General features: G+C 39.1%; 1 protein-coding gene across 6 annotated transcripts in view; it reads left to right on the top strand.

Moving 5' to 3' along the window:
* The window catches only part of LOC137997280 (arginine-glutamic acid dipeptide repeats protein-like), a 27562-nt gene extending 643 nt beyond the window's left edge, over positions 1-26919 (top strand). Inside the window, exons 2-22 of one of the 6 annotated variants that reach the window (XM_068843180.1) lie at positions 1-124; positions 7510-7603; positions 10428-10552; positions 10778-11129; positions 11761-11831; positions 13281-13386; positions 13550-13649; positions 13993-14097; positions 14705-14753; positions 15494-15568; positions 17031-17086; positions 18275-18374; positions 18742-18840; positions 19753-19833; positions 20337-20475; positions 20682-20742; positions 21377-21678; positions 22167-22288; positions 23197-23280; positions 23795-24127; positions 25244-26919. The exon at positions 1-124 is cut by the window's left edge and continues 18 nt beyond it. In XM_068843180.1, coding sequence (XP_068699281.1) covers positions 10955-11129; positions 11761-11831; positions 13281-13386; positions 13550-13649; positions 13993-14097; positions 14705-14753; positions 15494-15568; positions 17031-17086; positions 18275-18374; positions 18742-18840; positions 19753-19833; positions 20337-20475; positions 20682-20742; positions 21377-21678; positions 22167-22288; positions 23197-23280; positions 23795-24127; positions 25244-26335 — 3150 coding nt within the window. In that variant the 5' untranslated portion in view covers positions 1-124; positions 7510-7603; positions 10428-10552; positions 10778-10954 and the 3' untranslated portion in view covers positions 26336-26919. Of the gene's footprint in view, positions 125-6007; positions 6075-6808; positions 6922-7509; positions 7604-9366; positions 9494-10427; positions 10553-10777; positions 11130-11760; positions 11832-13280; positions 13387-13549; positions 13650-13992; positions 14098-14704; positions 14754-15493; positions 15569-17030; positions 17087-18274; positions 18375-18741; positions 18841-19752; positions 19834-20336; positions 20476-20681; positions 20743-21376; positions 21679-22166; positions 22289-23196; positions 23281-23794; positions 24128-25243 lie in introns of those variants that run through there. The other 5 variants (XM_068843181.1, XM_068843178.1, XM_068843179.1 and 2 more) reach the window with 5 other exon arrangements.

Consider the following 26919-nt stretch of genomic DNA (forward strand, 5'->3'; position numbering starts at 1 on the left):
TGACCTCTTATGGCAACTGCCATTCTTGGTCCTCAATTGTAGACACTCATATTCGCATTACATGGCTCAAGTAGCACAAGATATCACAGCTAAATTTTGCCGTCGTCTTCTTGGGCATCGTAAGGTGAGGAAATGATATAACTTAAGCATAAAAACTGTAACTATCTACTAGAAATGTTGACCGTTCTAGGTTGCGGTTACGTAGTTTCATAAAACTCCCGAAAAACCTTTCTCTCGGCTTGGGACTACACCAGGCATTTCACTCTCACTGATGTAATGCTGATTAAGGGGGCACGATTGCATTGCTAATCTTTAACACAAAGGGCCAAGACGGATTGAGAAAACGAGTAGCCCGTTTCACCTCTCAGTTGTCCCAGTTTACATACAAGTACTTCTTCTTGTCACAAATGCCGTTTATCGGTTTTAGAAACTATGGGTAAAGGAAATATGTGTGGCGCTGAATGGAATTCTTTGGATAAGATGGAATGCACCTAAGCTTTCATTTGTTTCAAACATAATCTTTCAAGAGGTCGACAGTCTAGGGTCAGATTAGGGATGAATCTACCCAGATTAGATTTAAGTTTATGTTATTGTATCACGGGTTCTATGCGAAAACAGTTTGAGCCGAAGGTTTTCAAATGTGTTCGCAATTGCATGTGATTATACGTTCAATCGTTCTTCAATCAAGAGAGGACAAGGTTTTTTTAGCGAATCCAGATAACTGTGACGTTTGTGGTGACAACGGGTGTTTTCGTCAGTGTCGTGGCGACACATCGCGCCTGAACAGCTTTTAACAGAGTATTCAAGATTATCGGTCAAATTTGTGTAAATACATAATATTGAGGTCACTTGGCAAGGTCAAGCGCGTTTGGGACATTTATGACCGCATTTCAGAACAAATAAGTACTTTCTTGGGTTTTTTGGGTTGGGTAACAATTTTTTTCACAACTGAGGCGCATTTGCAGCAGCCAATTTGTTTTTACGTGTTAGAAAGACGGATGATGGTGCTGACAGTTGAGGAAGAACAAAAGACTAAGTGGGAGGTCATACGCACGGGTTCTGTACTCCACTTATCAACGCACGTATCACTTGCTTCTCTAAATACTCTATAAATACGACATTTGCCTCTGGGCGTCTTAACGTTGCTGTATAAAGTCTTTGAACTAAACTAGAGAAGACTCTAATCGTGATCAATGATGTGAGAATTCTCAGGAAAAACAATGATTCAATCATGGATACACATTTCCGTTTACCCTTAGCAGCTTTAAACTTATATTGTTTACCAGAAGTATGAAAGCGGGTCGGCTCCAGTTTGTCAGCTGGTATTCTTGTGAGGTCACGCAAAATTCTGCTACGGACTTCGTACAAATGCTGAAAACCTTCATAACGCTTTATTCCGTATTAGACTTCATTTAAAATTGATTCTGTTTATAAAAGCGGCTAAGACCTCCTTACAAAAAGTTGTGCAAGACAAAAGCGAATTATCCAGATCTACAGGTCTTGCTGTGGTCTCTACTTATCGGTGGCTCCGGCATCACCGGATTATCACATGAACATACGACACCCGTATTTTCTTTTATGGTTTTTTGAGCAGTTTTTAAGATACAGACAAGTTAAAACAGTAACCATGACACAAAATAGAAAGTGCGCCTGTTTGGCTGAGCCTTACACTTCTTTGCGCTATCTCCAGGTGCCACATTTGCTTGAGTAGTCATCGTCATCACGTGTGATCATCGCGCGGGATGAACGCGCGTGCGTTTTAAAGTCTGTTAACAATCATCCGTTTATCTCCGTAATATTGGTATTGTTTTTCCAATGTTAAACTTAATTGACATAGGAATATAGGGCTCAGTATTCCTTGTGATATTGATCGCAAAAAGGAACTATTTATATTTAAAAGGCTGGTAGTTTTGGTAACCAGCAGCGAAAAATCGTTGTTGAATAAATTGTTTCCCTTAGATTTGCGTTTCCTGCCGACGAAAGCCATTACAATATCTTTTCCGCTTTTGTAAAATAATAGCATTTGTGTCAGATTGAGGTCAAAATTTAACACCTCACTCGTTGTTGAAATGAATGGAACTCCCTCAACTTCGTGACGCAATGACGACACCAAGGTACGAAGCCAAAAGAAAGTTGCACGCACGAAATATTTGACGTCAAATCGCCCTGAAGGAAGCTGTCACTATGCCAGATTGTGCGACGTTTACACAATCATTATTTTTTTTTTTTTGCTGCAAATGGAAGCAAATCAAATTTTACCCATGTTTGCAGAATAACCTCCAAGGCAACGGCAAAACGGGACTTGCTTAACAGTATTTTAGCACTTACTTCACCCGTCTAGTCTTTCCTTCCTTTGAACCAATAATTAAATCTCTACTAACAAGGGTTCTCTTTGTGCAAACTTTTCATGCACTTGAACTATCCCAGCACTTTCAAAACCTCCACCCTTTTCCACTCAAAGTCCATTAATCTCAGGTCGACCTAACGTTAACGACCTAAAAATGTTAAGAAAGACTCTCTAGATTCTTTGAGGAACGCGATAAACCAATAAAAAACGACCTGGCTTATAAAAATAAGGAAACACAAAGGCAGCTGGTACTGACCAAATGCGAAGTGAGATGCTACTATGACAGTCATCGTAAAATACAAAACTCAAAGGCCAACATTCACACAAAAGTCATTGCGTACCGTAACTGAATTTTGTGTGACACGCAATTATTCAAATGGCTGACATTATTGTTTCCCGTGTGGATCACCTGAGTGCATTCAGCCAATTAGACCACGCAGTTTGACAAACGGTTATTTGAAAACAAAAAAAAAACGCATTTGTGGGAATTGATCTTTTTTCATGTAAGAAGCTTTTTGCTCCTTTAGAATATCGAGTATATATTTACTGATAGTCATATTGGTTTCGCCGGTTCTTTCTCATACATTGCCATTTGCAACTGCAAACGCAAAATAAAAGAGTTATTGCATCTTGAGGCATTCCTGGCTACTTACCTTTCCTCGTTTTCAGGCTCGTTATCACCAGGTACGTAAAGGAATCCAGGTGGCCCCCGGATTTCAAGATCCCAACCCATGGATATCCCGAGTCTTAAGGGTGCTTACCAATTAGCCAAAAAATCCGGAAATTTCGGTTTGAGGTCAAATGGAAAGGCAATTTTCCGGAAAAACCTTTCGGAAATTGTGGACAACCTCCAGGGGTAGTCGCCTTTTCCCGTTCGGAATGGAATTCGGGAAATGCCCTTACCATTTGCGAGAACCGTTCCGTTTCCAGGTCAGTTTCTCGCAAGATCGAGTAAATATGCAGGATGGAATGCCGAGTAGTAATTCTAATCCCGTTGGTCATTAATTAAATTCGGAAAATCGCTTACCTTTATGGAACGATCATCATTCCACGTGGATTTTTTGGCTAAATGGTTAACACCCGTGGATTCATGGGTTCCACCGAACTGGATCCTGGATTCCATTGAAATCTGTGGATTCTGGATTCCAGACATTGTATGATTCCGGATTCCTCGCTCTGGATTCCGAATTCCAAAGTCTCGCATTTGCTGGATTGCGGATTCCTTCACATCAGGCGATCGTTTTCCTTTTTTCATTTTTCTTCGGTTTTCTTTTTACGTTTTGTATTCTACTCCGTCATCTGCGATTCATGTGGCCATTACCGTGTTAAAATAAATAAAGATTAAAGATTAAAGATTAAAGATTATGTCAGAAATTCCTCGTATGTAGGTGGTGGTGGTAAACAGTGAAAGAAATCGGTATGAAAATCGAATTTATCTGACTTTTATGCTGAAAATTTGAGCCCCGAAGAAGTATGTGTTCAGTATTCGAAGCACAGGCAAATTGTTTGAGAAAGATTTCAACAGGCAAAGGTACAAGGTCATTCCGCAATGAGTTTGCTCTGATTTTGTATGGAAACAGTTTCATAACAGTTCCATCTTAATTTCACTTTTTTTTAAACGGAAGTGGCAACCAGGTCCCAGTTGATCGAAGGGTGGATATTGCTATCCACGGGATAAATCATTCACTATTCATTTGGTTTTGCTAGTGTTCATCCGCTAGATAGCGGATAGCGTTATCCACCTTTTGAACAACCGAGGCCAGTTGTGTAAAGAAGAATCATCATTTGAGATTTCACACTGACTAGTTGAGGCCAAAGCCCCACAATGACGTATTATTATTACTATTATTGCCGTAAATATTATTATTATTATTATAATTATAAATATGACATTCTTCTCTCAACGACTATGGATCATGCGTGACACTAACTGTGACGTCGCGTGACCTACATGCACCCCACGTGCTCGTTATCTCACGACTGACAGCAATAAACTTGTGTTGAATAATGTCTGACAGCTGGGACGAAAGATTGCGGTCATCAAACAACATACCTTTCGACTCAAAATATCATCTTCACCTTTTGACGTTATGTTTACTTATCTCAGTGAAACTACTGTTCACTATCCTAATTGTTTTGTACTTTGCTTTCCGTCAGGTAACCACCTTTTCTCTGTGGTCGTAACAGGCAGTCTTGCTTTTTCCCCCGTATGTTAAGACATGTGATGAAATGTTTTAAATAAGGAATGGCTTGATGTTGAACAATGGAATCTCTGGGTCTTACTTATCTGTAATCCCTCAGTCCGATTTCCGGATTGTTGCGGAAGTCATTTCAGGGCTCTCTCATATTCCAGCTGAATCCTAAATTCTCTGCAAAACTTTCCACATTTAACCAATATCGAATACCCGATCCAATCAAGCAACTTTTACGTTTCCTTAAGATATTCATTTTCCAGCGAAACGAAATCTCTCCTCCACATAGTCACACATACATACGTATCAATGTTTGTCAGTACGTACATGTAGCAAATCTTTGACATGTATCACTATCAGTGAAACTGAAACGCTTAAAAAACCGTCTCGACTACTGTCTTTTGGTAAGAGTGCCCTGCTGGCGGATTATTCGAAGACTGTGCCCTCAACGCGTTATTTCCCATCTATACAACCCTGAATAAGGCTCAACCATTAGTTCTGTCTCGCTGTCAGTATACCTGCTTGCATGTTTTAAACCTTGGATAAAATCCATTGAAATCGGAGGTAAGTTTTTTCTCGCGGCGTCTCAGCTGCTTTTGTGTTTAGTGGCAGGGGGCTCCGAATTTGCCTGCAAGATAAGTACAACCATTTGAAGTGAAAGCTATTGAGCAGCGATTTCCTGAAGTACTCTTCTATGTTATAGTATGGTTCAAAGACTGTTTACTGTGTATTCCGTAACCAATCCTTAGGGAAATATTGCGCGGGGTCTTTGCAGTTCACAGGAAGCAAATCAACTTGGCTTAATTGCCATTACAGTTTCGAGTATCTTCTTTCCATTCCATTTGAATTTCATTTATTTTTACCTGTGTGTTTTGTATTTTCTGCCATCTTCCGCTAGCGGAGGATGAGATATTAATATTATTTACGTTGGATAGTTTGTGAAAATTTTGTGTCCCCCAGGTAACCACTGAGAGATTAAGAGAAGTTCTTCTCCTAATCAAGTCATATTTCTGATATTTATGAAAGCAACGGAAAAACGGGTATACATTGAAGGGTAAAAACCTTTTTGCAAATAGGAGTTCGTCGAAGCTGCCATCGCAGATCGAAAAAAGAAGACCTTTTACACCACAGACCGACAAGTAGCGAGCTATTTAACAACGTTTTGAAAAGTCAAGCTTCTTTTCTCAAGAAGGTACTAATAAATTCTTTCATAGCGGCGAAATTTCATCATTCTTGGGTCTAAAACATGGCAAACCCTTTCCAGCCTTCAACACCTAAAGGAATATGTATCGCATGGGAAACTCGTCTTAAACACAATCCTTTTATTTGCGTCGAAAAACGCCTGTGTACACAATCGTGACACATTCAGAGAATATTTGTTTCAAAACAATAGCTAATTAAACGCTTGTATAATTTGGGATAAAGATATAAAATACATCATGCATAAATTACCACAAACTTGGAGGGGTGAACCTTGCCTGTCGAAACAAGACCTGGAACAATGAAGCAGCAATTCCAAGATTAGCTGTTCTCAGGTAAACTTACTGAATGTGCAAAATGTCATTATTATTATTATTATTATTATTATTATTATTATTCAGAAACTGTGATATAGAGTCAGCTCTAGCTGTTAGTATCCGACATGTAACATTTTGCTCTTGAAGTTAAAATTATAGAAAGAGCTCTTCTTACTTTGATGATTTTATAAAAACGGGGATATTTCAAAACAAGTCGCCTTAATTTGCAAATACTGACCAAGATTGTTTCTTTGAAAAATCAACACGATCTGCAAATCCACCGAGCGTTCGGCAGCTGTTTTCGACATCATTGTACCGCACAGCTGTCGGTAATCCATCGCTGAATTGCACACTCGTCCAGAAAAGCGGACAGAAGTTCTTTAAGGGACTTGAATATCGGTAAGTTAGTCAACGAAAAGGCATATTATGAAATATTTCTGACTTGGAGCGCGCCTTTTGCTTGAGAACGAGAGTTGCTTTGAGAGTGTACTCTTTGTTACGCCAATTTTCATTGTTTATAGTTTTGTACCCGCCGCGTGTGCATAAGTTGATAACTTTTCAAATTTGTTTTCAATTTTCTGTTCTGTTTGAGAGTTTGAAATTAAACTGCAGTGTTGTTTTCGCTTTCTGAGAAGATAGAAAGTGGAAAGGAAGAACTGATTGGTTATTTCACCGTAGCGATGGCAATGTGGGTTACAAGTTTGACCACTTCCGGTAAAACGATTATCCACTAAGAATAACTAATCCCAAGGGACCCATATAAGTGGCCCAAATGTGTGTGATATCGAGAATGCAATTGCTGATCTTTGGGCGATAAACACCGTGCGATCTTTGTGTTGGCGAATGTCCCTTTCTGTCAGCCAAGGTAAATCTTTTTGTCAAGAAAGTGTTCATTCATTTTCTTTCCTCTCATGCTATCAATGTGATTTGTTCGGGATTTGGGTTTGTGTAGGCGATCTAAAAAGGAATGTTCCTTCGGGGTCGAATGCCGTGAGCACCTCGCCGATCGGACCGCACTCAAACTATCAAATTTTACCGTAGAGCTTTCCATGAAAGAACGAAAATCTCTTGCACGGTTGTTGTGTTTTGGCCTATCAGTTTTGTAAGAGGAAATTTCTAAAGAAATGTGCATACGGTCAAGAGTTACCAAAGGTTATATCAAACGGAACTGTTGTGAATAGCATTAACATGTGTACTTTAGCATGGTGTTAGTTAATACAAGATATGAATTGCAGTCAGTATATGTTTATTCAATGGAACAATCTCCTTGCTTTGATCTCCACTACAGTTTAGATTTTACATGAAAACTTGCCAAGGACTCCGTTCGATGTTGATGAATGTTTAATTAGTAGAAATTAAATCGGTATGCCTGTAATGTATTCAGATGTCTATTTGGTCGTGCTTATATTTCCTAAATGCTTTTGTAATTAGCAATAATTTCATTTTGAACCAGGGTTTAAGACCTTCAGTGACAGGATGCCAGAAACTATAGTCGTTTAGGCTGCGAAGATATTACCGAAGCCAAGTGTAGCCTTTACAAAGGAAAGGTAAATTTAAAGTTATCGTGTAATCAGATAATGCGGCTTGCACGTCATACGGCATTTATAAACTGAACTATTTGATTAGGATATTACGATAATTCAGTATTAGCTCAAGCGCTTGCTGATGGCCTTCTTTCATTCATTTGGGGAATGCCTAGGCAGAAAATATTCAGCGGTGGAATAATCTGTATTTTGGATAAATCAAAGCTAGTTGTGTTGTTTTTCTTTTCGAGAATATGTCTGCGCGAATATCGGTCAACACAAGATGACATGCAAGATTTAACCACAAACATCAGAAGGTCATTGGATCGTAAGCAGAGTGGCTGATATAACTGGCTGTGACAGGATATGAAAAATGTCTCACGTAGATCGTATTGGATGCAATCCCATTGTGGCAAGACTTGGGGTTCAATTTAATTTTACAAATGTTCTTGATAATTCAGCATACAACTCATAGCACTAATGTGTGTCGTAATCGCAGCTTTTATTTCGTGTCAATTTTTTTGACCCCGCGACCATCTACACTAGCGTTGACGCCAAGCGAATATCACATGCTTCCAGATTTTAAAGAAGCTGTATAAATACTTTTAAATCCCAAACAATGTTTATTTTATGGAAAGCAATTCCCCCCGTCTATTTCACTCTCTAAAGAACAATTTAAACATGCATCGAGTCACGTTATTTTTTGGCAAAAAATCGTTTTTGATTGCTTTAGATAAGGAAGGTCGAGATGAACACAATCAAAATGATGGCGATACTGTACTTTAAAAAGAAACTGGTTATATTAAAAGGAATGCTCCAGAATTGTTTGAAAAGGTGTTATGTCTGTCTAAAGGATATTTTCGCATATTCCATCCGTTAGTTCGTTTGATCTTTGTGGCGTGTTCCTAGTTGCAAAATTGGGAAAAAGTAGTTACTTTGGAATGTATACACGGACGCCAATGGAAAGAAATGAAGTGGAATACTAGTATGTTCATACACCCTGCTTGGAAACCCCCTACATAGCGATGACGAGAGGTGATCTTTTCAAACAGCAATCGCAAAATTGATAATTTAGTTGTCAGGCAACCTCTTCGCAGAGTTAAAGTTATTATTGCTGTTTATGTTCGTAATTTTTCCACAATTTTTCGGAATGTTTACTGGTTGTCGCCAGCCTTGTTCATATTTCCTACGTTGTGTTGATATTTTAGTGTAACAATAACGAAATGTATATTTATGACATTGTTGAAGTTTGGAGGGATTTGTGTCATTTCCCAGGCCTTGCATTACGACGGAATCTTGTAATCGCATTATTTTTGCCTTGTGGTTTTTTGCAAGAGCGAATGATGACTAAGTTGTCATATCCATTCCAGGTATATGTTGGTGTTGAGGTGGCGATTTCAAGTGTGAATGTGTGATTGACACGAGAAAAAAGTGTTTACAAAATGCACTCTTGTGATCCTTATCAGCAAAACTTATAATTTATTTCAAGGTATTTCAAATTCCTATCGGAAGTGAGTAATGAAACGAAACGTCTTTCTGTGATAAAATCGGAGCACAAAAATGTCTTGAATCCATTTCATTTAATCGCAAATGCTTTGGAAGGATTGCATTTTGTTTGAGGAGTTTAGCGCCGGGATTAGAATTGTAAGTAGTTGAAATAACCGTGACATGTACTTAACTCTTCAATCATAAAAAGCTCGCAGGTGAAATGACAGGGTTCACACATTTGAGAATCTGCCAACCAATCACAGCACTGCTTGTTGTGCTTGATGCTGATTTCGCCAATCACATTCGACAAAGGAAGCATCTGGTCTCGGTTTGTTCAATTTTCTCTTGCCCTCTTTGCTCATCTAAACAGCTAAATTGTGCGGTTTATGCATTGAGTTGACGGAAAGAGCTTTTCCTTTGCTAGGGGTAAGTTGTTGCTGTTCTGCTCGTCCAATTTTAACTTGAATTTTAGCTGTGGATTGATCCATGTTATCTCGTAAAGGCGTGCATGTCGCTTTTGAAATGGCCTTATTTGACTCTGCAAATTTCCGTTCTTCTCGATTTAAATGGTTAAATGGTTTTTGTTGGTGTAAAAGGAAGTTCTATTTCGTTGAATTTTCTTATTTCTTCTCCAAGCCTTGTTTTTGCAAATTTTAGACACTCCACCGCGTGCTCATTCTGGCGTGGAGAATATTTTCGTTTAGACAAGACATTTCACCGTTGAAGTGTAATCGTTTTTGAGACAATAATCGTCCACATCTCTCATGTTAATAATATATTATATTTACAACACATGAAAAACAGAACAGTGCTATTATATGCGAATTTTCTTCTTAAATTAGACAAGCATTCGCTGACGGGCAAGTAACGGCGACGTTCTGTGGGCGGATGGAGGTTTGCGTTGTTTGCCAGTGTTTTTGTTGGGTTTTCAAACACGATCAAATGGAAGATCTTAAATCGTACGGTTAGCTTGTTTACTTTTCTGTTTTGAAAAAGTTACGAGCTACAAGAATAGCAAGAAAAGCAAAACATGGTTATTTCAACTAGCGTATGTAGTCGCAGGTCGTGTAGTTTACTTGTGGGGTCGATTCGGGTGGGAAATTGTTCGGTTTAAGGCGGTGAATGGCTTTCTGTGGACAGTTGTCTCCAAACAATGGTTTTAGAATATGTCAGTGAGGCTGTCGTCTTTTGACGATAGGCAAGAGTTGTTATCGCCCTACAGGATGTTAATCTCGGGGCAAGTTTGCTTTGGCTTCTGGTAACTCTCAATTCCAGTTCGTCCACTAGTGGAAAGTGAAAGGTAAAAGCCGTCAATTGATTTCTAATGTGGTTTCTTTGGTGTCATTCACTTTATATACAGAATTTATTCAAGCAGAAACCGCAAGGTACTCGATTTTGGTGATTCCAAAAAGGCTTCTAAGAACCAAGGAATTAAAAGAAGAATAAGTTTATGGAGTTGACTTTGACGTGGGGCCAGGATTGAAGGTAAATAGATTTTAGGATTGGACAGATTTAAAATTTCCTGTCGTGCGAGCGTGTCTATTGTGAAGTTAATTGTCTGAATAAATTAAAAATTACATTTATGGGGTGTTAGTCGCGAGGTGTTGAAAGAAGCGTTCAAGCTTATTGTAGCATATCAATTATAAGGCAGGGGTACGGTATCAAGCTCTGTGAAGAACGATAATTTTTTTTGGCTTGTCACATGTGTAGGCATACATCACTTTTGGAAAAGAACTGACACGAGGAGAAGCTAACAATTTTGTTCACCCGCCGAGGCAAATAAACAAACTTAAACGTGTTGTAGCTTCGAAGACTTTCTCTTCGTCGGCACGCTTCGTCCTTCGACTTGCTGCTACTTGAGAGTAAAACTGTTATTGGAAAACGGCAATGACGATGGGAGGAAGAAGTGAAACTGCTTCGGAGTTAAACAGCATGGCGAGTTCAGACGACAAGCGAGCTGAGCATAAGGGAAAGAAATTGACCTGCAAGACAAAAATGGAGGCAAACGAACCGTCCGTGTTGACATACACTTCCGATGAAAATGTTTATTACGAGCCCGGAGGTAGGCGAAAACATATATTCAGAGATAAAATTCGTTCTCATGTCAAAACGCCGTTCGAATTCAAGTTGATATGGTTGTTTGTACCATTAGAATAATTACCTGTAATTAATACAGGGTGAAAATGAAAAATACTATTTTATTGAGAATTTTCAAGCTCTTGGCGAGAAAAGTATTGGCTCTTGAAATTTGTTTGGTTTTGGATCAAAGAGATTTCATGATTGATTTGTTTTCTTTTTCTTGTTCAGTCGCTTTATGAAAATCTTTTGTGATCCATTGCGAAAAGTGTTCTTTCAACTAAACAATGTGCTCTTTGGCTCGTGCAATTTGTAAATTTGCATTCTAATGTTTGCCTTTGTGCTGGAAGTCGTTTTACTTGTTGGAAGATTTACTTCCAATTACAGCGGTTTTTCCTCATGGCAATGCTTAAATAACAAACATTAAAAAACGGCCGAAGAAACTGAAAAACTATCTCGTCAATTTGTGGCTTTTTTGGTCAAATGCTTGAAAAAAACAATTTGAAACAAACACAGCGAAACATCAAAACAAACATGGCCGATTTATTTTAGTAGTTCAGTTATTGCTAGGCTACATCAGGTAAAATAATTTAATTTTACGCCCGTTTCTTTCGCAGATTGTGTGTATATTGATAGTCAGAGACCAGACGTGCCATATTTTATATGCGCCATCAAAGAATTTCGCCCGGTGAGATTTGATTTTTGTGTAAATCTATTGTTTTGCCTTTTGCTTGTAGACTTCTGGTGGCTTGTAGGAGTTTATTTATCTTTTTGTTTCCCGAAGCGTCGCTAAATTGGTTTGGTTATTGGGAATTATGATGAACTGTTTCAATTTCGCTGTTTATATATATATATATATATATATATAATATATACATATACATATACATATACATGTACATATATATGTGTATATAAATATATATGTGTATATAAAGCTTGTGAAGATTACCTCGTTCATAAGCATCTCGGTACCCAGATTCAATTTTTTCCCATTTCTTCGGTCAGATATTTATTTCCTATTTTTTCCCTGTATGGTAACAAAGCAATCAAAGATATGTTATGTTTATTACCGCAACAATTTTTGTAGATTCTAAATTTTTAAGTATGTTACAATTCTTTTTGCACTTCATATTTTTGTTTTCTCAAGTTTTGCTTTGTTTTTGGGTCTTGATGTCTGGATTTATGATTAATCTTTCCAAGATTAGATTCAGCACAATTTCCTCAAAATTATACTTTGATTCCACTTAGTTTATTACTGAAAAATACAGAAACTTGTTCTTTGTTATTTTTTTGTTCCAAGGTAAAAATAAATGCTTGGAGCATTGATTATGTATTTTGTCTTTCGTTTCCCCTTTATCTTTGACAATTTCAAAAAGGTATATTCTTATAAAGGGTGTGGAAATGCTCACCGATGTTATGATAAGATTGCAATAAATTACTGTCAAGGAATGTTCTTTCTAAGATTGTCTTTGTGGCTGTGTTAGTGAACCTAAGAACAGCTTACATTATTTATAAGAATTTTCTGTAATTTGATTATTTAGCAAATTGTACTGGAGATCCCTTTGGCACCTTATTGTAATAACAATGTATGCAAACCAATGTCAGAAACTTTGATATGTGAAATGAATGATAAATGAAATAAAAAGCACACTGCCTTGAAAAATTGAAATTGAAAATCTTTGATATCAAACACATAAAAAGCAGCTTTATTCTGTGGCATTTTTAAATTTCACCGCAATTGTGGATGGATTATCAAGTTTGAATTTAGGCTCTTATAAAGTATTTTTGTTCTTGTTTGAAGATGTATGCCCTGCAACATGCATATGAGTTGGAAATTATTAAGAGAAAAACAGAAAAGTCTCCATTTTAAATAAAGTGATGTGAATGTTTGAGAAGGATTATTTGGGAATGGTTTGTTTTGCAAGTCATTTGTCAGTTCTTTATTGTCCCCATGCACTTATTAAACTGTCGATAAAGTTTTTGAAGAATTGAAATAAAAATATTGCATTGTACATTTCTTCTTCCAGAATGGTGTTCTGTGAAAGAAATTATGAAATATTTTGGTTTGTAGTCTAATATATGGTAATCAGAAGTTTTATCAAACTTAACTTTATTAATGGTGATTTTTGTCTAGAGTAAACGTGACTCACAAGTTGTGGTTGTCAGATGGTATTACCGCCCATCAGAGGTTCCGGAATCTGTTTACCAACTGCTAGTACAGGATAGAAACGCTGAAAATGGTACGGTAACATTTAGAGATATAAAAGCTTTTCGAACCACCTGCAGATCTTTTGTCAGGCTACTGTCATTAATATTGAAATTTTTGCATATAAAAGAATTTCAATTTTAAAGTCAAAATCACCAGGAAGAAACTCGGCACAGCTGATTGTCTCACTTCCTTAGTTTTAGGTTCAGGTGATCACATCTTGGAAGATGTGGCTGTCAAAGAGCGTGAATTGTTTATTTCAGATGCTACAGATGAATACCCTGCATCTGCAATCAAGTGAGTAGTGGTCTGTGATGTTAAAGAGATTATAGGCTTGAAGCCCCTGGATATAAATTTTAAGCACTCTATTCTAGAGCTATATTAGGTGCAAGAGGAAGTAGAATATTTTTTCTTTGATTTGAAATTTTCACTACAAGCGGGGAAAAAAAAGAAAATGGGTGGCATGCATTCCTAGTAATCAATCAAATTTTACAAAGAAGTGGATGTAGCCCATGTTGTAAATTACCCCCTGCTATGAAATATTTTTTAAAATAAATGTAAAGGACATCTTTCGTTTGCAACAAGATTCTTTGTCATTATTTTGTGGATTTGTGATGTTAAGAGTTTCTTTTTGTCTTAGGGGAAAGTGCAAGGTCAGGCCGTTTGTCGAGATAGACTCCGTAAAAGGATACATAGAGAAAGATGATGCATTTTTCTATGTGCTTGGCTACAACCCAGAAACCAGGTATTGATAAGACAAATACAATTTTTTTCTAATCTTTTTCTTAATCATGCAACATGTATGTAATGTATAATAATTCAAAAAGTTCCTATTTCTTTGTTGTGTGCATTTTGATTGTTGGTTGTTGAGCTGAATCAACCCCACAGGAAGAAAGTCGAACTTTGTTCTTTGAGAGTTTTAATATAATTTAGCCTCTCTGCCATTGTCACCAAGCTCTCAAACCTGGCTAATGCTGCAGGGTCCTGCCCACATTGCTTCATCACTGGTCACATGTCATGCATGATCATGTGACCTAATTAATGCATGTTGACAATTGTTTAAGGCTCTCAGTTTGACTGTTTCTTTGAGGTGAATCCATCTTAACATTACAATGTAGATGCAAGTGATTCATAGGTAGAATGTACCTGTCTTAAACATTGGGACCTCAGTTTTTTTCCTGCCCTGAAATATCTTGAGAAATTCATAAAAGGTAGCATTTTATTACATTAGGATTTGAAATATTGCCAATATTGTATTCTCTGTGATGCATTTGTAGATGATTTTAATTAACTGTTGGCAAAACAGTGCAAAAAAAGTTGATGTATGTGAGTATGTGAATTTTTACTTTCAGACGTTTAGCTAATACCAAAGGCGAAATAAGAGTGGGAGGCAGTCATCAGGTGGGAATTTAAAAACAAAATTTAATTTATGTTGCCTCAAGTCCCTAGGGTAAAATTGTTTGACTACTGTAGTTTATTGTTTGTAGCTGTGTGTGGAAATAAATAATTCAAATATGTAGAAGTGTCAAAACCCATCTGAATGGAGACAGCCAGACCGCTGTTTACAAAGTGTGTGGTGCATTGGATTTTTAGTGGCCACTGCAAGCCAATGCATTAACAGGTCATACAGCGTAGGTGGCTTTTGGACCTGAAAGCCAAGTGCCCTCCTATTGCGCTTGGTCTCTGTGTTGCATTATGCAAATTAATATTGAGATGGCTTTCCTGACCCTGATGTGATGAGACAAACAATGCTGGGGTAGTATGTGTAATTTTCTGTTTATACTGGAAGCAGTGTGTTTACAAAAGTTACATGCCTCATTTAGAATGATGAGAACAGTGGAAGAGAAATAAGAGGAAGCCATTGACACTGTTTTAAATCCTTCGTTAAAACTGTCAACCTCCCATTCAATTGTGTATTTATTTCAAAAGCAAGCATCACACTATACAAACTTTGAATTTTGCAGCAAATAATATCTCCTCTTCAAATTTGATCTTGCTTTCAACTAGGGGTGTTTCACAGGAGATAAATGCCAATTAGCAGGGCTATTTGTTTAGTTGACAAATGAATGCTCTCAATATTTAGCTTTCAACCTGGGAATAATTCCCATATTAATAACAAAGTGACCTGTTTATTTTTCAAGGCTACCCTCCCAGAATGTTGCTCTTTTCCTGCTAGTGGATTATCAGAGGAGATGGAAAAACCAAGAGAATATCTGGTAATAGTTAACTTTGAGTTTGCACTTTGAGTTAGATGTGGGATTTAGGGCCTGGCTCAGCTAGGAACTATTCTTGCAGAAACAAATTCCTAGGTGGCTATTTAAACTGTTGGGAGCAACAAAAGTGGTTTGCTCCTCAAGTGGCAAAATTAGGATACACTTCTGACCAGTTCGCTCAGTTGGTTGAGCATTGGACTACTGTGTGGGAGGAGGTCGCAGGATCAAAACTGTAATGTAGTATGCACATGCATAAGTAGGATTCCCTCCTTGGGAGAGATCTGGGACTGAATGTTTATCTCTTTATAAGCTGTCCCTGTCAACCTCAGCCAATAGGAAATGAGGGTTTCGCTGAAAAGAAGGATAAAAATTGGTGTGTAACTGAATTAGCAGCTGCGGATTTGCCCTTGTTATCTCATTTTTCTGACATCAGCAAAAAACCACATAAATACAAAGTATTCAGAAGTTGGATCTCTTCATGTTTCTATTGTTGTTTGCTATGTCCTTTTGCTTTTCTTTGACACAAGTCTGCTGTTAAGATTCTCTGCACCTTCATGTCCACCTTTGCCTTCTCTTTTGATTGTTGCTAGGAAACATGTTTTGATGAGCAGCACTGAAAACTAGTCAACAATGTTTCGCAGGGGGCTAAACTGGGACACATGTTGTTGAAACGAAGTTTTTGTCTGGGCAGCGAGAACATATTTTTGTTTTCAAAACAACAAAATTTGTTTTTGCAACACGTTTCTCATGTGGCTGCATGTAAACTGTGAAACATTTGCATCCGCAGCAATGTTTCCTAGTTTAGCCAGGGCCTTAGTATGCTCTGGCTTACATTTACGGGGATGACCAGTACCTGTCATAATATTATCAACAGTTATTATTATTTATTAGTATAAACACACAGGTGATTATAAAAAATCGCACGCTCTCATTGGCTCGCTATCTCGGATTATCAGCCGATAATCACCTCGACGGACAAAATGGCTGCTAGTAGTCGTTTTGCCACTGTAAGTGAAGATAATTTCGCGTTGAAATGTTTTTTTTCTCTATTTTGAAATAATCACCTGTGTATTTATACTAAAACAATTATTCGCCTCAGGCTCAGTGATTATCGGTGAATATTCACCTCGACTTCGTCTCGGTGAATATTCACCGATAATCACTTCGACTTCGGCGAATAATTGTTAATTAATCCATTGACTCCCTAGTAGATTTTACTCTGTCTAACACCAGGTGATTTACTTGTCAGAGCGGGGTGATTCATGAGTCAATGAGTTTATTTTAATAATTAATATATTTTATGAGTAATAATGGTAACTGAACATGCAGCTTCCCTATTGGTGGAAGCAATAATATTAAAATAATGGTCCACTTTCCCTGGAATGATGATGTGACAGCATTAACTCTATTTATAGTTGTGTACTCTTGTATTTGTTATGTTAAAAGAAGGTTAAAACTATTTCAGGTTTGGAGCCCTTGTTTGGAGGACTATGAGCTCATGATGTACCTGCGTGCTGCAAGGTGAGCTTTAGGCAGAGGAATGTTAATGTAATATTTAGAGATAGTAGTGCGACCTTGATTTGATTTTAAGTCCACCTTGACCTAATAAATTTGAGGACAAGAGGAAGCCAGTGTGGTCCAAACAATGTGGGAGACAAAATGTGTTCTAGCCACATCCGTGAAGGCCTTGAAATGCCAAAATCTCAGACTAGTGAAGGTTCATGGCATGTTGTTTTTTTTTTTCTTACCTTTCATCTCAGTGAATTTTTTTACTTGTCTGGTGAAGTGAACTACAAGTACTGTCAATTTGGGTCTGGCTTTTGATGGCTGCAATTCACAGTCAATCATGAAGGGTTCACTGTCTTGAAATGATTTTGCTTGTGAGGGCCAAAGCTTCAAAGGCTTGATTTAGTTGAAAGTACATGAACTTGCAAGGCTCCTGCCTAATGGCCGCCCGGTCACCTGGGGAACCTTACTTGGGAGCGTAGGTGACCACATTTCTGAACGAGTATCCCGAATGGGCACCTAACTTATCACAAGGTGATTCATCCTCACTTTTAATTAATTTATTAGAACACGGCTCTGGAAAAAATGACTCTGGTTACTAATTTTAATGTTGGAAGCCCCAAGGGCTCCAGAAAGATCTTCTTAGGCAGTAGCCTTGACTTGAATGTGGTTTCCCTGTAAGTAAAACAAAAACAGATTTCAACAGGTTGCAGAGTTAATGGAGACACTTCTTGAGGCATTATTAATTTACCTATTATCTCACTCACTGCAACCCCCCCCCCCCCCCTTCCTTATCAGTTTTACTAGTGATGCAAAATAATGCTAAAAACTTGAACAGTCAACATTGAAATGGGGAGAGGGAGGGGGGAAGTAGGAAGAGTTGGAATTCTAGGAAAACAGTGGGTATTGAAAGATAGAAAAGGTGTTTTTAACGGGAGTGTCCCACCAATTTTGCAACCTATTGTATCATTTTCAAGTAATACTGGTATGTCACTTGTGAGTGTGATAAACAGTTTTCAAAACAGTATTTCTTTTGGATAAAGGGTTTAGTTTGTAAAGAAACGATGCTGTTGTGTTGACATGGAATTGAACTGTTTTGGTACACCATTATTTGTGTACTTAAGCAAGAAAGCATCTTTTTGGTGCGAAGAGTGTTAAAGGACATGTCCAATGTATTTGATTCCTTGGGTCTGTTTTTGCCAGGAGCATTGCACAGTATGCTGGTATGTGCAGTGGTGGTTCACCAGAAGATGGTTACAGGGCTGTATCTCAGGATGCAACAACCAGCAATGCTCTTCAAGTGGTAAGATCATCAAGTGTATTTCCTACATATATCCTTCAAATAGGTTTTTCATTGCTTAGCAATCAACAATAATTATTTCTTGAGACTGCATTTTGTACTCTTTGTGAACAATGTTCAGGTTGTTAAAATGTCCACAGTGTTAATAAACAAACAAGCGTTTTGAGATGTGAACAATAGTTCGTGATCACAATTGGCCTTGTTGGCCAAGAATACTAAGAGGTTTCACCTGTTGTGATGAAGACGTGCATTGACACATTGCCAACAAACTATATTCGAAAAATAATGCCATGGCGATAAATAAGTTAATTACCTTGTACTCTATGGGTCTTTTTTGCATACATAACAAGGTGTGTGTGCTTGGTTTTAGCTTCATCAGAATAATTATGATGCGGCAAAGGCTCTGCAAGCTTTGGTCAAGAAACCTTACCCCAAGGAACTGGAGAAGAAATGGTCGGAGGATGAAACGGTAAGGGTTCCAATTTGCGTGACTTTGTAAGGTCAAAGGAAAAAAATGTTTATTGTTAATAGCTGCGGCGGGCGTTTCCCTCCTACTTCCAATTTCTTCATCGTCACTTTCCGGCTTGTCTTCAAGGAAAACCCCAGGGATACCACCTAAATTTTGGATTTAAGACCTGAACATCCACAGATGGTTTCCTCACGGAAGCTCCAAAATCACTGCTATCGCTGCAAGTTCAGATCACGTTCGATTATATTTATTTCGATATTTTTGCACGTTAACTTATGGAGATCTTCAGACCAAGCGGTAAATTTAATTTTCATAATGTTTTCAAGAATTTAAGGGTGTGTAAAAATAAGCAACAGCAGTTGACGGTTGACCTTTCTGTTGACCATAATGTCTGAGAATTGATATGTTGATCTGGCAAGACCTGATATTTTTAGAGCTTTATTTATGTTTGTAATGGAGGGATCGCGATGCAAAACGAATTGCGATTTTAAGACGCCAATACCGAATTATATTGGCGGGATTGGGAGAAAATGTAATTTAGTCTATGGCTTCATCGCCTCGGGAGTACGCCCAATACGAGAATATTTTCTCCCAACTAGCCGCCAATGTGAACGACTTAATAACCGCCCGAGAGTGTGGTCGTTACAGCAAAATTTCAAACTGAGGCCTTGCAGCTAGGCCGAGGTTAGAGATTTTGTAACGACCGATCGAGGTTATAAAGTTGTACGGTGCTAAAGAAGAAAAAACCAATTTGCATAATCCATAATCGGCCCGTGGGCACTATTGGAGAATAACGCCCTAGCGCGTAGCTGCTCTTAGCCAATCACAGCGCGCGTCATTTTGTCCAGAAACGCTAGCCTGTAGTGGCGTCTCGATATATTGTTAATATGTTGCCATTTCTTTTCCTTGCAGAAAAAGTTTGTGAAGGGACTGAGACAATATGGAAAGAACTTTTACAAGATTAAGAAGGAACTTCTTCCCCATAAAGAAACGGTAAAACCTCTTAGATATAACGTTACTTTTCCGATAGCAATGTTTTTTCTCGTATAGGTGCCTTAGATGTGCTCTTGCAGTTTTCTTTCGCACAAAGTTGTCTTAAGTGATTTCTGTTGTTTTTGGTTATTTTATTACTATGGTTGGCTGAGACATCTCGCGCCAAATTCTCTCTCTTTCTCTTTTTAGCCTGTTAAATACAATGCGCTGGATATTCAACTTCCCGTAAGAAAAACCCAAGGGTTCCAGCGGTGCGACATTTACATAAAAAGTTGACGGACGGTCGTACGATGACGTCATAACCAAAACCAAAACCAAAATTTATCGCATCGATGGGTTACCATATTTTCTATACCGTGGTGCGGCGCGCGCGTACGTGCCTTCGGAGCTGCGCTACTAGTAAAATCTAGCGATAAAATCGGATGTTTTGGAGCAATCACAGGCAACTTTGAACAAAATGTGAAATTGATACATCTGCGTTATGATTGGTTGTGTTCCTACAGGGGGATCTGGTGGAGTATTATTACACATGGAAAAAGACACCCTCAGCTCTAAGCTCAAGGCCGCACAGACGCCGCAGACACAATGTTCTCCGACGAAAAGCACTTCCCAGATCATCCAAAAGCATTGTTAGTGAATTTGGTAAGTTCCGCCAATGGCCACCATCACGCCTGCGTCGCTATCTTGTTCGGAGATTCTGTTGGTGGTTTCGTGCAGCTTAACTAGCACTGGAAGAGAGGCCTTTTTTTTGTGAGGCGCTGTAACGCGAAAGATCTTGTTTGCGATCTCACGATCTTGTGTATATGGAGAATTAACTTATAGCTTTCTTTTTCTTCTTTTTTACGCAGTCGACCTCAGTTCCTGCAGCGAAGACGATTATGACAGCGATGATAGTGATAGAGACTTAAGGTAGATACTGACAAGTGTATTATTGCTTTTCAGTCGTTCAGCACCTTTGGCATCCCTTCGCCGAATGCGAACACGTTCTTTAGGATGGGTTAATCTGAAAGGGTCGGCTTTGTTTTTAGCTATAACACAGAAAAGCTATAGCGATCTTGGGCGCAAGAAATACGGGTTTTCAATGTGTTCAGGGAAAATCTTGCCATTTACATAGCAAGAACACTGTTTTGTTGGTATTTTGTAAGGATTCCTTGCACAGTCATTGATTGCAGTGGAGGAGGAATCGATTGTAGTGATTTGTCATCTTTCGTTACCAGTGACCGCCAACTTGAAAACAATGCAAGTAACTAAAAGAGGTCAACAAAATGAGAAATTGTATGATTGAGAAATGTGGACCTTGCGAGTTTTTAGTTTCACTTCAGTAGATTCTTCCTCAAACAATGCTTGGGAAGTCTGAAAAATAATGTTTTTTTTTTTAGAATTTTGTTTTTGGCTGGGTCAAGGATACAGCAATAAACGAATACGTTTTCGGCAAGATATTACAAATCTGAAATATGTTTTTTTGGTTCCTTAAAATTCCCTGAATTAGTGCGGTTTACTGTAAAAACCGTTCCACGTTTTTGACGCAGTTTTTGTCCCATAGGTTATATTGCTGTCGCCATTGTTATTCAACCGAATCGCGTAGCTGGCATCATGGCAGCCAAAACAAGGTCATATTATGCGACGATTGCAGGATTTACTACAAAAAATACGGCAAACTTCCCGTCACAGATGAAACTCGCGAACCTCCGCCGTATATGTTTAAAGTTGTTGTCGAGAATCAACGGAGAGATGAAGATGGCTACCTGGTGAATGGAAAATTGGCGTTACGCAGTCGAAGGGCGATACCTCCCGTGCAAACAACACTACGGTCTGGACGAACCAAAGCTGCTAGTCCTGTTGAAGGTAAATCAAATCTCGTAAGGGTTGCTGCCCCTGTACTGTAGCTGATGCAGAGAAACCTATACTGACTTTTAGCTTTCGGTGATGCGTTTGGTATGCTGTACAAGATGAGTTAATTGAATCTTAGTATGACTGTTCAGCAATCATCATAGTTTACCGTCACAAATCCTAGAGTGACTGCCAGTCAAAAAAAAAAAGGCAAAAACTGAATGCTGTCGTTTCTAATCTTGAAACCTTGCTGCAAATTTTGCCTGTAATTTTATAATAAACTACGAGACTAGCTTTAAGAACAAGCGTTATGTTAAAATACTTTTCTGCGTCTGGAAGGTTTTTCGATTTCGAGGATTTCGATAAACCCGTCTCCTTCCCCAGAAATGTCGTAACCTTTTTACCCTCTATGTTGGGGCAGGCGACGACATTTTGGGGTCTTAATATGCGAGTGTCGTAAAACAGAATATTTCTGCCTCTTACTGGAAGTCGTATTGTTGCAGGTGTGATCGGTGAATCTACGGTAGGAGGCCGAAGATTGACGAAGATCACGAAGGCTCCTTCGCCATCGAGCGGAAGTACTTCGAGCACAGGAAGCAGTGGAGGAAAGGACAAACTGAAAAAGGTATGATAAACTTTGCGGTTTGTCTTATGAGCGGTTTATAAGACAAACCGCGTGTTTTAGAACTTTCCCATGCGGCGAAGCTTAAAAAGCGTAGTTTGAATTACCTTTACAAAAAGCAAACAAACAGACAAATATTTTTCCATTTTTTGCCAAAACATAAGTTTTGTGTTTCGTTGAAAACACATTCTTTGGACATACGGTTTGGATTTCGTTTGGATAATTGAAAAGATGCCAAAGTCGGCTTAGTGTAGCGAAGAAATTAGTGGGGAGAAACTCATATTTGTAAGGATGAGTGCGGAACTGAAAGCTCTTAATTATTTGTCCTATGGTCGCTCCTTTTCTTCTGGAAAGCTGCAACCAATTTTTATTGCTTTGATATGTTAAACTAAAGTCGCGGACTCCTTAAACTCGTCACAGCTCCATTTTCGACCCAGACAAACCGAGAGAAGACGAAGGCGAATTGTGACTCGAAATGGGGCGCACATTTGAGCGTTTTCCAGCATTTACAAATGAACAATTGCGTTTAGTCTAAAACTCCAACCTTTTAGCGTAGTAGACTTGAGCGAAACTTGGTAAGAAATCAAGTGAAACTGTGTTGCCTCGCAGTTATGAGCGCAATTTACTACTGCGTCGAGGCACAGTTGCACTTGATTTCATACCTACGGGCTACCCGCAGTACAATGTATGATGCATTTCATAAATGTATCAATTTCGTCCATTGAAACTTGGTAAGTTTGATCAAAATTCATTATGCGTCGAATTCGTTACTTTTCGGGACGCAAGGATCGCCTTGATGTTTCAAGTTGATTTGAAAATTCTTGCGAGAAAAGTTATGCTTGTCGAGATGGTGTCGTTGGACGTTGAGGATTTGAACCTACAATTCTAAAATGAAATTTGCTCCTTTGTAGGGCAAATTGAAAAAGGGCAAGAAGCGTCAACGTGATCAATCACCAGGCGAAACAGCAGACAAGAGAAAGAAATCCCCCGCACAGGTAAAATGGAAACGACCACTTTGTCTGTCAAAAAGACCAAATCGCCGGCTAACTCAAAGCTGTACCCAATTCAAACACTCTGGGAATAGAACATTTGTTCCAAGTATTTCCATATCATTTAAATGTGAATGGTGCATCATAATGTAAATACAATAGACAAAGAATCTTATCCCTGGGAGACTTCGGTGTAACATTGAGTTAGCCTATTTGCTCTATTAGCCAGTATCCAGAATACGATGAGGCTCTTTGTTTGTCCCTCAAAATTTTGCATAAGCATTGTTTATATTTTCTCTTGGGACTTAAAATGGTCCCAAGAGAAACATGAAACAATGCTTATACAAAATCTGGAGGGACAAACAAAGAGTATTATGGTATTTTTGATACTGGCTAATTGAAGCTGTTGGGTGCCGTATTGTCTGTAGCATTATGCTATACGATTGTAACGTTCCCTTTCTTCAACAAGTGTGTAATTGTCTGATATCAAGTGTTTTGCTACTTGCTACCTCCCCTTTAGGATTCAGACGAGGATGGAAATGACAATGCAAGTGACACCAGTAGCACCACCGGTGGTAGAGATAGTGTAGTACCCGATCACGAGGCCAGCAGTGTGTGTAGCAATAGCAGCAACAATAACGATGATGCAGCTAGTAACCGCTCCTGCTCTCCAGTCGGGAGTCGACTGGAGGCTCCTGGTCTTCTTCCCGCCAATTTTAAGCGAGTGATTTCCGACGAAGAAGGACAAAGTTGCGTTCGCACTGACGTCATCTTCGTACATCCCGAAAAACCGAAGAAGGAGCCGACTCCTCGGGAAGCTACCTCTTCCAAAGAGTCGTCGACAAAAACTGAGGTGTGTTTTCAAGCTTACAGTTGAGTATTGGAAATAAAAAAAATTGCTTTGAACAGAATTGTAGCTTTCTGGCAAGTGAAATGAACGCAATACGAGCATTAATGGTGTCGAGGTAATTCTACGGCGAGGTCAGGGTAAATTGCAGCAAGGTCTGGCTGATGTCGCTCTGTAGTTTTGTAAAAAGAACCACCGCTGAAGCAACTTCGTATCCAAAGAGATTGTAACTTTTTGGTATGAACCATGAAGTCTGGCAATCCCTCTTGCTTCGCCTCAATTTCCCTCTTTGTCACAGTTTGTGTCGCCTGCCTTCCGAAAATCTTTATAGGTGCTTATTATTATCCAGTGGGTTCTCCTTTTAGTCTTTCCCGCTTCATGACACAAATAATGTGTTTAATAAATATGTGTTATTGACCAAGCAAGAGGTCAAGATGGATATCGGTAAGTTCTTTTTTTTTGCGTGTTTAGGCGTCGAGATCCATAAACACGAAAAAAAAGAACGAGACCAATATCCAGCCATCTTGACCGAACAAGCTTGGTCACTGAAGGATTTATTATGTAGGATAAAACACCAAAAAATGATCCTTGATCTTGAGGGACCAAGCGAGAAATCCCGAGCGGGCAAAATAGCTCAATCTTGCCCGCTCGGGTAGCCAATCATAGCGCGGAATAAGTCAGTTCGGAGTTTCAAAAACACGTGCGTGCGTCGGGATAAAATCAATCATATATTTAAAAAAAGCAAAAGGTTTTGAATGCAAATTTCTGCAATGAATTTCCATAACAAAAGATGTATGTTTATGGCTTATTTGGTTCATCTTGCCCGCTCACGGAGCTACTCATTTAATAAATCCAATTGGTAAACTAATTGCTTCAACGGACGAGGAGACAACTGATACATTAGAGTCATAGGCAGGACAAGGAGTCTGGGACTCTGACTTTTCGCTTTCCCTTCCGCCCGTTGCCAAGCAACTAGTTTACTATCTTTTCTAACAGACGCACTACACCTTAATCGTGCACATTTGCAAACCCAATTCGTAGTACTAAGATATCTAATGAAACTTTGATAAGAATCAAAACAAGTGCAATTGCTCTCGCTTGACGGTGTTTATTGTTTTCTAGGCAAACGAGTCTTTGTCATCCGACGTCGCTCAAATTCGTTCAAGTGCCAGCAAATCACCATACGATACACCGGCTACGATTACGTCACACTACGAATCATCACTGCGTATGATGGCCGGAGGACAGTACCATTTGTACCCACCAAATCTCCCACCGGGTATGTCACCCCAGGGAATTCCCATACCTGGATTTCTACCCCAAGGTGTGGGCGTGGATTACAGGATGCCGCCATTTCACATGTTTCCTGGTGTCGGGATTATACCTGGCGGCGTTTCATCCCGCGAAAGTGCGGCCAAGTATGCCGAAGGTTTCGAGCAGTGGTATGCACCGTATCGAATGGCTCAATTACAGTCGGCAGCTCATCACGTCCCTGCGATCTCTTATCTCCAGGGGCAAGGACGAGCACTAGAACAGGGTGCTTTTGATTCGAGGAGCCCGGGCCACGAGGCCCTTGTCAAAGGAGGCTCAGGACGCGTTCTCGCAACTGATCCTGTATCGGATCTTCAATATTACGGACCTCAACACCACTCGCACTCGCACCTTCACACGCACTTTCATATCCACCCACACGAACAACAACAGCACCTGCAGAATCTACACGCTGCAGCTAATTTGTCAAACATTGACCAAGCTTATCTTCAACATCCGGGACTCACTGCTTGGAGAAATCATCCGTCTCTATGGCAACATCCAGAATTGACACATCTCCATGGTAACAGCGCGCGCGGCATTTTTCCTGAGGAGCTAGCGCATGTCCACGGGCTTGGTTCTACACCGATGGATCGACAATTGCAGCAACAGCTGCTGTTAAGTCAACAGACCAAGTATCATTCGCAGCATCAGCAGCAGCATATGTTAGCGCAGCATGAAGAATTCATGCGATACTGTAGACAACACAATAGAGCACATCAAAGACTTGAGAGCGAAAAAATCAACGATCACTTCCTAACGAGTTTGTTCAAGAAAGAACATCGAAATCTTCAAAGTCCGTCTCAGCTAGACAATGTGGTGAAAAAGAGTTTGGACAGTTCTGGATCTTATACGTCTCCTTCAAAGAAACCTCCAGTGACTATAGACTTGTCCGATGATTAAATTATTCTCTCCACTTCTTAACAGGGCGGTTTTCAGCTAATGCTTCTCGGTCGCTCAATTCTTTTTAGACTCGTTCAATTGTACTTCACGAGTATGGTTTGTGTCACCTTTTCGCGCTTGAGTGAATGTGTGGTCGCTTCTGCCATTTTTCCATTTCGTTTAACCCAAAGAGCGTTCTCAACGCAAACCGACTTACAGGCGTTCGACATTTTCCCGCCATTTCCCCTTTTTGACACTCTTCCCACATTTCGCGCCATTTTCTTGTCACTTTATCTAGCATTAGGTGAATGGTTGTGTCCTATGATAGGCTTTCTCGAAACTCCCTCGTTCTTTACTGAAAACCGCTCTGTGGCGTTTGTCGGAAGCGGCTTCTTAAATTTAATTCCAAAATTCTTCGCTTTCATATAGTTTATTGGAAAAAAACAAATCTAATTTTTTAAGGCCATATCTTGGGTGCGTTTTCATCGTTATTGTAAAATAATTTAAATATTAAGGTTATATTTAAAACTTATTGGCGCTCCTGAACGAGGCCGTCGTTGTAAAGGAAACGATAAGATTGGAATAAAAGGGTGATTTTTCTGCTA

Source organism: Montipora foliosa, chromosome 3, assembly GCF_036669935.1.
Source record: "Montipora foliosa isolate CH-2021 chromosome 3, ASM3666993v2, whole genome shotgun sequence".
Lineage (NCBI taxonomy): Eukaryota > Metazoa > Cnidaria > Anthozoa > Scleractinia > Acroporidae > Montipora > Montipora foliosa.